The following is a 13,578-nucleotide window of genomic DNA, read 5'->3' as shown; positions in this document are numbered from 1 at the left end:
TGTGACACCACCTGTCTTGTTTGCGACGATCGACGACGATTTAATCCCTCCTCTCTCTCTCGCGGGAGATCCTTTTCTTTTTAATTTCGTCGCGGTTTTGCAAACTTTCTCCGCAGCTCGCTCGTCGCCTAATGGGGCAACTTTGTAATTGTGGAAGTCATTAGGATGAAAACAGGATTGTACGCTATTGCGGTGCTCTCCCTATGTAATCTGCTTTTTGGCGTTTTCCTGCCGCCACGTTCTGCTTGCTGAAAGTTTGCCCATTTGCAAAATCAGGGATTTGCGGTCCGATGGGATTATGTGATAACTAATTTCGACCATAACACATGCGCGGATTCAGGATTATTTGCATTGAGACACATGGGATGATGCAGGAATTGTTCTCAATTTATGTAATCACGCAAGCTACAATTTGTTCAATTTAACGATTATAAAGAACTTTTCTTTATTGTTAAAATTATAAAAAATAATCATTATTATCTTGCTTTTTCATAAAATTAGATTATAATAATATAATACATTAATATAAAATTAAAAACTATTTTTTTTATAATATTTTTACACAAAAAAATAATGCTCCTAAAGTTAAGTAAATAATTGTAAGATTATGCTTTAAATAATTCAAGATACACAGGAAATTTTTAGTTATCGTAAATATACGAAAATAAAGTTGATTTCGTCCTTAAACATAATATCCTTTTACGCTCAAAATATAATAAAAAATTAAAAGTCTATATCAATTAATATTCATATTGTTTTAACAACCCATGAAAAGAAAGAATAAAAAATAAACATTTGATTCCTTTTCCTCTCCAGAAATCTTTTAAAAAATTAATAAAAATTAATAAAAAGGTTGAAATATCTTAATTTCCATGATCATCTCCTCGAGTGTCAACTTCTTCAAACAAATAATTTCCTTATTTCATTTCACTAAAATTTCATAATGCAAATTGTAATCAGCTTTTCTAGTTGAAAAAAAAATACCTAAATATGGTTATTCACAGTAATTTTAGCTTTTTAACGTCACAAAATTCAGCAAATATTTACGGAGGAAAAATTTAGTGACAACAACACTGTATTTTACTTTTGTAAAACGTGTCCGGAAAACCTGTGTTGCGTTGGGAAATTTTTGTGTAAAACACGTCGGAAGTTGCAGGGAAAACATTCGGAAAAATGTTTCATTTTGAATCCAAGTGGTAGCGTTAAATATTGGGAGACGATACTGCAAATCCAATATTTGAAAGCCTAAAAATCCTTGCGCGAAAGATTTGCGTACGTTTCATCTGTCACGAGAGAATCGATTTGTATTTCGCCTCCGGGCAGACGGTGGCGGCGGCTTGAGGGAGAAGTGCGGCCGGATTTAAATTTCAAATGGAATGGCGCGACGCGTGTGCTTTAATATTGACGTCACGTGTGTTCGTATGGGCGCCGTCGAATATTGTTTCGTGTAAACAAGACTACACATAGGGCTACAGGTGCACTGCCTTAATAGCACGGAACCTTTATACATCGTTGCGAAATTTATATAGGCGTGTGTGTGCGCATTGAGCTCTTAAAATAATGTATTAGGCGCTGCAGCTGCGCCGGAACGCAAATTATTGCCGTGAGCGAGCGAACGAATGAACGGTTGCTGGTTATTATCATAATTTCACCCAGCATTAAATGCAAATTTATGTATGTGAGCCGGCGAATTCGAATGCGCTGAGATTAATGTTGGAATTCGGCAACACCAAATCTCTGCGTTTGCAGTCCTGCTCACGTCCCGACGCGAATATTAATTTGTCGGTTAATCCCCTCACTGAATAATTGCAGATCAACTAAAAGCAAGAATAATTTTGCGCTGGAATATGTAAATATTATAGAGATATATAAAATGTGTAATTAAAACTTACGGCACAAAATTATCCAATAGACAAAACACGAATAAAATGGGTATGTCTCCTGCAGATCGTTAAAATTAACAACGATCAAGGAAATTTTAGTCTACAGCTTTCGATAAAAATAAGTTAAATTTCAGATCATTTTAAAACCAATAACACATTGAAATTTAATTGTTTATAGAATTAAGATTTTATAGCTAAAAATTTGATAATTTACTAACTATTTTTAACGTTGTTGAAAGAAATATATTAGTTTTTCAAATGAGCATGATCTGGTTTTAAGGGATATTTTCAGTACCGCTCAAAACGTCGCCAAACACTCATTTTTATTCCGTGTTTCTTTTTCAAACCAATATGTGTTTCAATTATGTAAAAAGCTTAATTTTTTCTCTCGAAAGTCTGTAATGTATGGCCCAACCAAAGTATTGAATTTTGCTATCAGGGAGATCAAAAAAAACTTTGAAGCAAAATAATACTTAATGTGATACAACAAATAGTTGATATTTAAAAGAAAAGTGAATTGCGATTTACTCATTCCCAGTTATCAAATCACATTTTTGCTCAGTCAAAATTATTTTGAAATATAATTTTACGGCGAAAACTAAATATTTTAAACTATTTAATCTTCGTTTTCCAAAGCAAAATTAAAATGAATGCGCCAAAATTTATATACTTATTCAGGCTTTTCGTAATGGTCCAATATTGTCTACGCATACCCTTCTGCACTTCAAGAGCAAATAAGTTTTGATTGGTTCTGCGTGCAGCCAAGTTGCTCTGTGCAAAAGTCACCTCGAATCTTAGGCTGGGCCCGACTAGGAGCAGGAGAAGTTCAAGGAGCAGTATTTTGCGGCGAAGGCTCGAGAGGACTCCAATTATTGCCATTATGGATGTGGCGCAGGGAGGGCACGTCTGCAGCCGAGAGAGAGCGGCCTTTGATCTGCTCGTTAAGCAACTCCTCATCAAGCCATTTTCTCTATTTGACCATCGGCTAATTGGCTCATCGCTGATGCGGCTGCGGCTCCCACAACTTTTCTCAAGAGAGAACACGGAACTCTTGGCGGCGAAAGTTTTGGGCAGTAAAAAGCTGCCCTTTGCTTTGCCTGCGATATGGATTTATTCGTGAGCAGCGAGATTTGAGGAAAGAATTAATCTGCGATTTTTATCCATGTGCCAGTCACTTGCAGTGGGTGCATCGCGTCGTTAACAATTTAACAAACCAGCGAACCCGAAACGCTCACATTCCGTGCGGCTTCCGAGCTGTTTATCCATTTAGCCCTTTGTCATCTGTTTGTGAGAGAGACTTGTGCACAGCGGGCTAATGGCCTCGAACCCAGGAAAACGCAAACTTTGCAGAGTGGTTGCGGCCGGAGCCTCTTTTCTGTTTGGCCGCAGCACTGCGTGCACGCATGGTATTTTCAATTTTGAGTGCTTACAAAGTTTGAATGCAACCACTGGCAAATATTTTGTTGAAACATGAATTAGAAATCATGATATTTTAATTTTCGCACCTGATTTCTATCTCCAATGATAAGCATGTCATATAATTCTCAGCCTTATTGTTAGTGTAAGTATTATTAAATTTGAAAGTTAGCTAAATTCAGGATTTTTACTATCTCAAAAGGATTGTTTTTGCATATTCTACAGAAGACTAAGTAAATAAAAAAATGTGTATTTAATTTATGTACAATAACTGCATTTTGAATTACATTTGGGTATTTGACATTGGAGAAGTGCGTAGCACAACTCTAGCCAGATCTCCAATAGAAAGCAATGGATATCATTTATATTTTACAATATTTTTAATCAAATATAGCAAATTTCCTCAATTTTGATACTAATTCTATAACATTTGTGTGAAGTTCCATTGATAACATTAAAATGCCCAAAATTTTATATTTTTTAAATCCAATTTTTATTTCCAATCAATCATAATTATCACAAGCTCTTTTCCAATTCAAGACTTGTATTTATTGCTTGTTGTTCTCCTTGTTGGACTTGCTCTTCTTCTCCTTCTTTACCGACTTCTCTGACTTGCCCTTTCCTCCCCTTCCTCCCTTATTCTCTTTTCCCTTCTTCATGTCCTTGGGGTTGGGCAAGAACATTGGGTTGCAATTTCCAAGCTTGGTGTAACGCGTGTCACAGGTATCAGGTTCACCAGCAGCCACTGCATTTTTCAACCATAATAAATTTTATTCAACAAACAATTTTAAGGGTGAAAATAATTTATATCCATCTTGAAATAAAAATTTAAATAAATGAGAGACTTAAAATGCTAAAGAACATCACCCTATGAAATCATTCATTGTGTGTAATTTTTTAATGAATCTCAATCATGGCAAGTGTGCCTTTGTTTAAAATCTTTAGCATGTTGCAGCATGTTAAATGTTATTGATATAAATATTTAACTTTCAAGCTTAATATTGCAAATTTTACAAAATGTAAGACATTATTACTTACATGTGCTAGTACGATCAGAAGTTGGGCAGTTCTACACAAATTAAAATTAAGAAGACAGATTTTTTTTCAGCTACAGCTTACAATGAAAAGGTTCGTCTGGATGCAAACGATTGTCAAGAGAGCATTTGGCGCAACCATCTTGCCATCGGCAGGTTTAGGTGCATCTGCGGGTGGTGGTGGCAAATTTTTAACGGTGGCTGACAACAGTCAATTTTATGAAATTTTTGTGATAACCCTGCGAAATTATTTAAAACCTGTCACGTTATCAAAGCAGGCATTGACGATTTTGGTTGCCAAATCCTTCCATTCCTGAGTCGTGGCCGCATCTTGGTAGCTCTTAAGGACGGCTGATTGCACAACGGAACCATCAGCATTGATCTACGTATGCCCATTGTTTGATTTTAGTGTTCAGTTTTTCAAAATCGCAACATTAAAAATTAAAATTTTCAACTAGTCTTACATTGCCAGTCTGGTTCAAAACGCACTGGGCAATTGCCTGCAATTATTATTTTAGACCTAAACAGTGTGTTCAGAATTTAGCTATGGTAGATTACGAGTGGGCAAGGGCCCCTAGGTCCTTCTCCTCCAGGTCCTGACTTCCCTTGTCTTTGGCCTTTTGAAGTTTTAAAAAATTTTAGGAATTTTTTTGAAATTTTAGGGTCAAAAGACTAGAAATTATCAAGACGAACTTTTGTCTTTTCCGTTTCCGCCTTTCTTGGGTGAGCGTCTGTTCCTCGACTTGGCCCCACCAGCCTCACCAGATTCACCGCTCTTAGCACCATCCTTAGGCATGCAAGCATCAAAATTTTCCTTTTTGAAAACCTTGGGCAAAGTGCTGCAGCACTGTTCAGCTTGCTACAATGGCCGGTTTAACATTCTGAATAGACACTCTAGCAAATTAAAAGCAAACCATCAAGAACTTGGGATTGCAGAAGTCTGGGTTGTCCAGGAGCTCTCTTGGCGGGTCCGCCTAGGCAATGTTACAGTAGCAAAAGTAAAAAATCATATTCAGGGTGACATATATTTACCAAGGCGACGGCCACTAGAGCGAGTGCAGCTACAACCAACTTCAGCATTGTTGAAACTTGAATTGCTTGTGATATCGATGGACCAGCAGACCCCCCTTATATACTAGTCTGACCGGACGCTTCCTTTCCTGAGTCATCATCAAACCGCTAGTCACTTTCAAGGACCTTCTCTCTGTTTTCCCGAGAATCATTAGTGTCATTTTCATTTCCTCTTATATATCGGCCATGTTTCCGTGGTGCGACAGCACATCAGCCACCGGAATGAATCGGTGCCCTGTGCCATCAACTCTGATGGAAAATGTCTATGTAATTTGAATTTTAAGCAACTGAATTTTTGAAAGTTTTTAAAAATATGCAAAGCAAGTTAGGGAATTCAGGTAATTATAAATTGATATTTTATATATATTATTTAAGCAGCACAACATACAGAAAAGCCGCCTTTTTAAATTATTAAATTATGTTTAAAACAAGATTTTAGTTAATTTTTAATTCAATATGTCTGCTTTTTAAATACGGTATCAAATTACAATTTTATTATAAGATTTAATTTGCGTTTCTCTTACAATTATAAAATAACGTAAATTATGAAATAATTTTCATACTTCTTCATTAATTCAACAAATAAAAAATTATATAATATTTTTTTTGCGTCAGATATTTTTCATGCAATTTAAATGATGTCGATGTTGCATGCACTTTGAGTTTTGTCGTATGTGAGTCGCAGCACAAGTTGATTCGATCGGTCCAATTTTCCAGGTCACTTGCCCCCTAAGCTGTTGTGCGCTAAACGACGTGCGTTTACATCCACAACTCCTTCGCAAATTATGCTAACGAGGCCAGAATGTGCTCGTGATATTGGAGCCGGTGGGGCCGGAAAAAAACTACTGCGGTCTCGCACCCCTCATATTAAGAAAGTTTGCTCGCCAGAACAGCCGCCGCATAATTCAAAAGTAGCGCGTTAAGAAGTCGCGCGAGCATTAAAATTCGCTCGCGCATGAGTGCCGAATCCCCCGAAGAAATTATTATTTCCCCTCTAGCTTCGCTGCTGGAAATCAAATTATACGCGAATAAAGAATCGTTTTATATTCCACCCGCAATATTTTACATTATTATTTTTGCGCGCGCAAAACTTTTCTCATTTTCCGGTGAGCATCTTGAGTGCCACGTGCAAATTGTATTCGTGGAAGTGCCGATGCGAAATGAACGAATTTTTTCCTTGAGAGAATTGAAAATCCTTATTATAAGAGGTGGTAAAAGTGGAAAGTAAGAAATGACTTTGAAAAAAACTCACTTCTCATCAAGTTAAATATGAGCGATAAACTAGAAATTTATTTTTAAAGTAAGGAGCTTGTTTTAAACTTGTAATTAATTATTTTTATTGATGTTTATTTATCGACATTGTTACTAATTATATACATTGTTTAAATTCAGTTGTAAATTAATTTAAAAAAATTGTCACGAGTAAAACAAAAGATTAATAAAAATAATTTCATGCCATGTCTAGATTAGATTAAAATCTTTAATTGACCATTAATATCGGTATAATGTTACTATAACATGTTTTTTTTATTTGTTGATAATATAGATTTAAATAAATGGTAAGTGTTATAATGGGATTTTGAATTCTTTCCGCAAGCTGCCGAAATTTTCTGCACCAGCGAGACGAGCTGGAGACGGAAAGCCCTTTAAACCCTCTTTCTCATGCATTACTCCAGCCGGCCGAGAGCAGCTTGGCACGTGCGAAAAGCCGTCGGAGGAGAACGCAGCCAGTGGGAATAAATATTAGGAATCGATATCGGGACAAGAATTGTCCATTACACGCTCGTCGGGCGAGTGTAACTGCTGCTGCTTCTCTCGCTGATGATTGCCGCGTCGATATTGATTCGCTCATTTCTCTCCTGCGTATTTTTTTCCTCCGACTCTCTCCAGGGAGTTTTTCTCCGACACACGTAATGAACTTTTGGCCAAGTGACGCGCACCCGCCGCCTGATGTTCATGATATCGCACTTTAAAAACTATTGGCCGCTCGCAGACGCGCAGTCAGCTCATTAAGCCGCTGCGAGCGATTCTCTCTTCCACCAGCCCTCTGCGAAATAAAATAAATAGCGGCAAAATGCTGTGTGTTTACTGATGAAAGAGGATCACAGAGGGTCTGCCTTATGGCTCAAGCAATGCTTGTTTTATGGAGATTCAATTTTTAATCATGACAAGCTTTTTCTTATTCAAAAAGGTTTGAGATTTTGTAAGAATGTCATTTCAAGCTCCAGTTCAAAAGTTGAAACTTTCACAAATTCAGTGTCTATAATTTTGCTTTATTTTTATTTTTGTATAGTATATTTGTCTCCCGCGTATCTTTCTACCTCTTGTTTTCGTAAGAATTTGTATCTATTACATAATTAAAAATAAAATTACTTCATTATTATATAATTTATTTAGAGCCAGGTTATTTAAAGTAAAATATAATAATTTGAAAATAGCGGAAACATGCCACCCACCACACTGATTTTTGTTTTTAGTTTTAATCTTATATCTAGGTGTATTGATTCCATGCAATATGTTGTATATATTTCATTGTCCTCTAATGAATGTCTATTAATGGAAAATAAATAATTAAATATGAATAGGTAGTTGTAATTAAAAAAAAAAACAGCAACAACAGAAAATTTTCTTTTTATTACATATTCTCTACCCTTTTATTTCCTTTTTCAATGTTTTATTTGTGCAAAGCTTTTAGATTGTTTAATATCATTCGATTCATCCAATTTATGTACAATTTATGTAATCTTTAAAAGAAAATCAGAGAAATTTTGAATTATATTAGTGAATTTAATTATCATATTATCAATTTATCGTTTGTGCTCAGCCTCTTTCTGTTTCAAGCTTACTGATTTTATAATTGGTAAAATTTATTTTTTTATTTAATTCCAGGGCTTCAGAGGACTGCGCCAATCTGTCCTCCTCCCTCTATTCCATTTAATTGCACCGCTTTCAATCCCTTAATGGATTTATCCGCGCGCATTGTACCCATCTTTATTTCTCTAATCCGTCCTGCAACTACGTACCATTCTTTCTGCTCCTCTTTATTTGCTGAGAGAACAAAGGCCCATTGCAGCACCGACAACTCTCGCACTTGACATGGGAATTGCATCAGTCAGCCCCATTTGCAATGCATATCACACCCGCACAATGCAGCAGCCACAATGGACCAATTGTTTCCAAATGTCAAAAGCGCACCCTTATTGACATTTAACTTCGTGAATAAATTATGAGTAAAATCAAACATTTTACAAAATTATTATGTTTTGTTTTCATTCTTGCCGCACATGTAGGTAATTATTAATTGATCGTATCTAAAACTAGAAAAACTATTACGTGGGTAAAATTCAATTAAATAAGCACGTTTTCAATAATATTTAATGAAAATCTAAAGTTCTGATGTGATCAATGTGTTTTTCTTATTCTTTTATTTGCTCTGCACTCAGCAATTTTCTATTCTCTATTTGAATAAATCGGCAACTTAGAAAAAAAACTACCTTCGAAAAAATTTACTTGCATCGCTCATTGCGAAAGTTAAAGAAAGTCAATCCTCTGTTTCCAAATATTTAAAGTGGAAGTATCATTAGCACAAATATTTGAGAGTAAATAGCGTGAAATAATAAAGGTTTAAAACTAAAACAGTCTGAGATTTTTTTTATGCGTTTTCAAAATTTTATTTCTAATCAATCGAATTTTGCTCATTGCTAATTCATGATTAAGCAACTCTGCTAATTTCCAGTTACGGCCGAGTCTATTTTCGTGTTCTGTTTTCTGCGCCTGTCTCCTTTCCTTGCACCCCTATTTTTTCTCTTGGGGACAAAAAACGGATTGCATTGACCGAGCTCCTCGAATCGTTGGCTACAAGTTGCAGCAGGAAATTTGGGAATCTCTTTTGGAATGTCCTGATTATCCACAGGAACGGTATCTAAATTTATTGTATGGTACATTACTAAATTAATTAATTTTATTTGAAACGTTGATTTTAATAACAATTAACATTAAGAATTTAGATTCTTGTAAATGTTATAGAGTTACTATCTCCTATTTGAAAATTTAAAAAGTTTAGATTTTTTAATTTACCTAGATTTATCCTATCAGCAGTGGGGCAGCTCTGATCAAATATTAAGATACACATAGTGAAAATTTACTATTTAATTTCTTACAAGCAGAAGCCCTGTCTGAATGCAACTTAGCACTAAGAGACCATCAGGTTTGCCAATAGCAGGAGCATCTGCAGGAGGAGCCGGCAAAGCGGCAGCTGCAGTGGAGATTTCTGGTTCAATATCAACAAGAAAAGGGGGATGAGCAAAATACCTGATAGGTTTTTGAAGCACTCATTGATGACATTCGTGACATTGAATTTCCAGACATCAGTTTCAGCGACTGCACTGAAGCTGTTAATGAGGGCGTCCTTGTTCAAAACGTAATTATCGTCCACCTTTTTTTTTCAATTCAGTATGTCAATAAAAATAGTACAAAAATCGGCAAGGTCTTTTAATGATAATAAAATAAAATTGCATACAATCTTTTAACTTACGTGGCCCTTATTCTTGAGCATGCAGTTAATCACTGCCTGCAGATTTGTGTTTAATTAATGGCAATTTCATGAAAGCTTAATTGAAGTATATTTACGAATGGAGGCCCAAAGCGACCACCTGGTGGTCCACCGGGACCACCTGGTCCACCTGATCAAGATCATTTAAAACAAATATAAATAAATAAATATAAACAACTTCTTGGCCTCAATGGTTCAGGTTCGCGTTTCGTCCTTGATTTATTATCGCCAGTTTGGGGTGCACCATTAAAAGGTGACGCTGACTTGCACGCCTTAAAATCATCTTCAGTATAGACCTTGGGCAATGAGCTGCAGCAACTCTTTGCTTGCTAAAATTTTCATAGAATTTAATTAAGTTTTTTTGCATTTTAGAAATTGTTCCGAATAATGTTTACTGACAATCAAATATTGAGGGTTGCACATTTCTTTTGGTGGTTTTGCCTGCCAAACGGGAAGAGATTGAATAAAAAAAATGGTGAGACCAGGAAAATATTATTACCGAGACGGCGACAACGAGAACCGACAGTGTTGCTAAAAACTTCAGCATGTTGAATGTTTTGTGGAACCGTCAGTTGAGCTGGCCCTTTTTATACTTGACCGACCGGACGCACCAACCAGCGGATGTTCGTCCACAGAAAGCTTCAATATAGTTTCAAGGACTCTGATATATATCAGAGAATTATTCTGCTATATTCGTTTCCCGTGATGGCAGCCATATTTTCGAAGCCTGACAACACATCCGTCAAGTTGAAAATATGGCAAAGTGCTCGGAAATTATTGTCTAATGACACTAGAGTGCAGAAGAGTTGCTTGCAAGAATTCAATGTTTTATATTTATGGTTTAGATGCATGGTCATGAAAGGACATTATCACAAAGTCTAAGGAATGAAATGTATTGACAGGAGTGCAATATTATATAAAATACAAAAATTTACGTATTAAAATAAATTGCATGAAATTTATATTTTTAATATTAAAAATATTTTCTTAGTATGAGAGCCTTATCACGTGAAGGCCAAGTAAAGGTGAACAATTAAATGTTTTATAAATATAATTATGATAAAACATTTTAAATAAATGTATAAGTGTAAAACTCTAACAAAATAATTATAATCTCAATGATTCAAATTTTCAGATCGTACAAAGGAATTTGGGATTACGATTGGGGATATTTATTTATTTAATTAAATTTTTATAAGTCAGATGTGCAAAATTTTTATTTATTTTCCATTCCTCAATTACTCACCATGTGCGAAAATCGAGAGCTTTTGACGTCAACTTTTACATTTCATGCCATGTATAGATTTCAAGGACATTTCGTTTCTCACATCCTGTTCAACCGAAGGCCGCTGGCGTCATTTGCGAGTTTTATTTTTTAAAGTGGAAATTTCTAGAGTCAGCCTGTGACAGTTCAATCGCAATAAATAATTCAAATTTAAATGTCCTTGCAATAATGAAATTGTATTTTGCGTCTGGTTTTAACGCGGAATTTTGTTGTATTTGAACGAATTTATAAGTTAATTATCAACTAGGAAGAGAAAAACATAAAAATAAAATAAAGCGTGTTATATAATGCTTATAAATTTATTGTTATAAAATTAAAAAATAAAAAATAAATTAACATAAGAAAATTGTGTTCTAACAAAGAAGATAAATTAATGTTTCAATGTATTTTTCAACGTTTTTCTGTATATAAATTTTAATTTATTTTTATTTTTTATTTTCATAATAACATTGCCTTCCATATTACAAATAAAATCCTTTACATCATTACCAGAGACATTTTTAAACATATAAATATTATCAATTAAATTGAGCTTGATAGTGTTGTTTAAAATGAGAAATGAGAGCATGCGTGGAAATCAAGAGTGCCAAAGCATGAGAGAGTGAGTCACGCGGAGAGGCGTCCAAAATAAACCATGGCTCCATTTGCCACCCACTCGGCGCGAGTCATGTGCACGCAGGCACACGTGAACTCGAGTGAGCCATTAGCGAGAGATGCGCCCGCTTTGTGTAAATAGCGGCACTCAATTACCGACTTAAGGCGGCGCTGCATTAATGTGGAGGAGGGAATGAAATAATATTTATTAATGTGCGATGGAAGTGAGTGAGAGAACAGCGTCGGCAGCATTTGTCATTCCGAGTGACAGCCGGTTTACTTCTCGCGCGCACAGAACAGGCGCTCGTCTAATTTTTCAAACGTGCCTCGACTGCGAGCGAGCATTTGTTCACCTCCTTTTGATTCGAATGGACTGACAACAATATACAAGACAAGCGTGAAACCGATCCGAATCAGCTGAACATGCAGAAATAAATTGAATATTCAAAATGTAGAACACCAGATTCTGACTTGTTTCAAGAGGAGATAAAATTATCAGAAAGACGAAGAAGTTTTTATTTCATAATCTAAATAAGAGTATTTTAGTTCAAGGGACTGATTTAATTTTAGCAAGCAAACATTTGATTCATTTAAAAGAGATTTTTTAAATTCAAAAACCAATATGTGCTGTACGATTTTGCTTCAAATTGTAAGTTTTTATCACTGTTTATTATCGATCATCAGCCAGCATATCATCAAGTCTGCAAGAATAAGTAGTTTTTCAACAGATTGTTAAAATTTTAATTATTCAAAATTATTTTAAAGTGTTTACTGGCCAATATTTAAAAAGTTGTGGGAATTTGTATTTCCTCTAAATTATTCACTTATATAGTGATTATTAACTTATACTTTAACTATAGCATTTCAACCTTATTAATTACATTTTTGTTCAAAAATTCATCGAAAATTACCGGTTTAATAACTTATTCAGTAATTTTAATTTTGCCCAAAAATTGTGTAAGCCACAATTTTTTTTTCGTTGCTCAGAAATCAGAAAACATATCATCAAAAGAGCGTCTGTGTTTCATATTTCAAGGTCCAGCTGGTGCGAAGCGCCCCTGTTTGGGAAGGAATAAGTGCGAAATTCTCGGCGGCCGGTGCCTGCGTGCGTTCCGCAGCTTCCGAGGCGCTTTCAAAGGGCAAAAACTTTGCCTAGGGCATAATAAATTAGAGTGAGAGGTGCGAGGCAAAAGGTCGATTTATATGTACACTGGTGCCGCCGGGAATGACAAGTTAAGCAGGCAGCGATCGACTCAGGCTAGAGCCCCCCCCCCCCCCCCCCACGGCACCGACCCCCTTCTCCAAACACACTCGTCGAGCGAGTGCTAATTGAATTATTGCCTTATTAATTATGCAATCTCGGAGACGTGTTTCACGGAGATTAATCAACCCTGCTGGCCCACTTTGCGCGCTGCAAAGTGGAAAGGTGCACCTCAAGCTCCGCCACTCGTCCTAATGAGATGCACGCCGCGGTCCCCCAGGGGGCGGCGAGATTTGTTGCTTCCGCTGCAAGTTTTGGATCGGAAAGCACGAAGCCTCGAATTACGCACGACTCGCTGATTTTGATGTTTTCCAATCTAATCTTCGAGAGCCTCTTCCCGTTTCCGACTAAAGAGCAAAATCATCATTTTGACAACTTCCTTCATCTCCATCGCGTGCACCTGAATTTGTAAAATTGGTTGTCAGATTCAAAACTTTCTACCTGATGAAAAATTTAAAGAAGAGTGGAAAATATGAACTATT

At 35.9% G+C, this 13,578-nt stretch overlaps 3 protein-coding genes across 8 annotated transcripts in view; all 3 read right to left on the bottom strand.

Annotated features, from left to right (window-relative positions):
* LOC132201685 (uncharacterized) overlaps nucleotides 1-13,578 on the bottom strand; it is a 167,582-nt gene that overhangs the window by 67,146 nt on the left and 86,858 nt on the right. The gene's annotated exons all lie outside the window — the stretch shown is intronic.
* Nucleotides 3,782-5,456, bottom strand: LOC132194068 (uncharacterized). Its single transcript, XM_059615133.1, has 9 exons — nucleotides 5,366-5,456; nucleotides 5,248-5,307; nucleotides 5,027-5,192; nucleotides 4,892-4,950; nucleotides 4,798-4,833; nucleotides 4,592-4,715; nucleotides 4,419-4,534; nucleotides 4,338-4,368; nucleotides 3,782-4,044 (listed from the first exon to the last, which is right to left on the bottom strand). Exons 1-9 carry the CDS (start codon nucleotides 5,411-5,413, stop codon nucleotides 3,848-3,850), a joined length of 837 nt encoding a protein of 278 aa, XP_059471116.1. The 5' UTR covers nucleotides 5,414-5,456; the 3' UTR covers nucleotides 3,782-3,847.
* Nucleotides 9,056-10,545, bottom strand: LOC132195085 (uncharacterized). The gene is made up of 9 exons (XM_059616829.1): nucleotides 10,456-10,545; nucleotides 10,356-10,397; nucleotides 10,135-10,285; nucleotides 10,034-10,086; nucleotides 9,939-9,974; nucleotides 9,716-9,839; nucleotides 9,565-9,659; nucleotides 9,482-9,512; nucleotides 9,056-9,326 (listed from the first exon to the last, which is right to left on the bottom strand). The coding sequence occupies exons 1-9, from the start codon at nucleotides 10,501-10,503 to the stop codon at nucleotides 9,130-9,132; spliced, it is 777 nt and encodes a 258-aa protein (XP_059472812.1). The 5' UTR covers nucleotides 10,504-10,545; the 3' UTR covers nucleotides 9,056-9,129.

The sequence above is a fragment of the Neocloeon triangulifer genome, unplaced genomic scaffold (genome assembly GCF_031216515.1).
Source record: "Neocloeon triangulifer isolate White Clay Creek 2 clone unplaced genomic scaffold, ASM3121651v1 ptg000001l, whole genome shotgun sequence".
NCBI lineage: Eukaryota > Metazoa > Arthropoda > Insecta > Ephemeroptera > Baetidae > Neocloeon > Neocloeon triangulifer.
This window is presented reverse-complemented; position numbering and strand designations above follow the sequence as displayed.

Bases quoted from the DNA above. Each gene is read 5' to 3' on its own strand.
- LOC132195085 (XM_059616829.1), bottom strand. From the start codon at position 10,503: ATGCTGAAGTTTTTAGCAACACTGTCGGTTCTCGTTGTCGCCGTCTCG. The intron at 10,398-10,455 runs GTAATAATATTT...CCCGTTTGGCAG, and splicing joins TTCTCGTTGTCGCCGTCTCG to GCAAAACCACCAAAAGAAAT. The intron at 10,087-10,134 runs GTTGTTTATATT...GATCTTGATCAG, and splicing joins TGAACCATTGAGGCCAAGAA to GTGGACCAGGTGGTCCCGGT.
- LOC132194068 (XM_059615133.1), bottom strand. From the start codon at position 5,413: ATGCTGAAGTTGGTTGTAGCTGCACTCGCTCTAGTGGCCGTCGCCTTG. The intron at 5,193-5,247 runs GTTTGCTTTTAA...CGGCCATTGTAG, and splicing joins GCAATCCCAAGTTCTTGATG to CAAGCTGAACAGTGCTGCAG. The intron at 4,716-4,797 runs GTAAGACTAGTT...GGGCATACGTAG, and splicing joins TTTTGAACCAGACTGGCAAT to ATCAATGCTGATGGTTCCGT.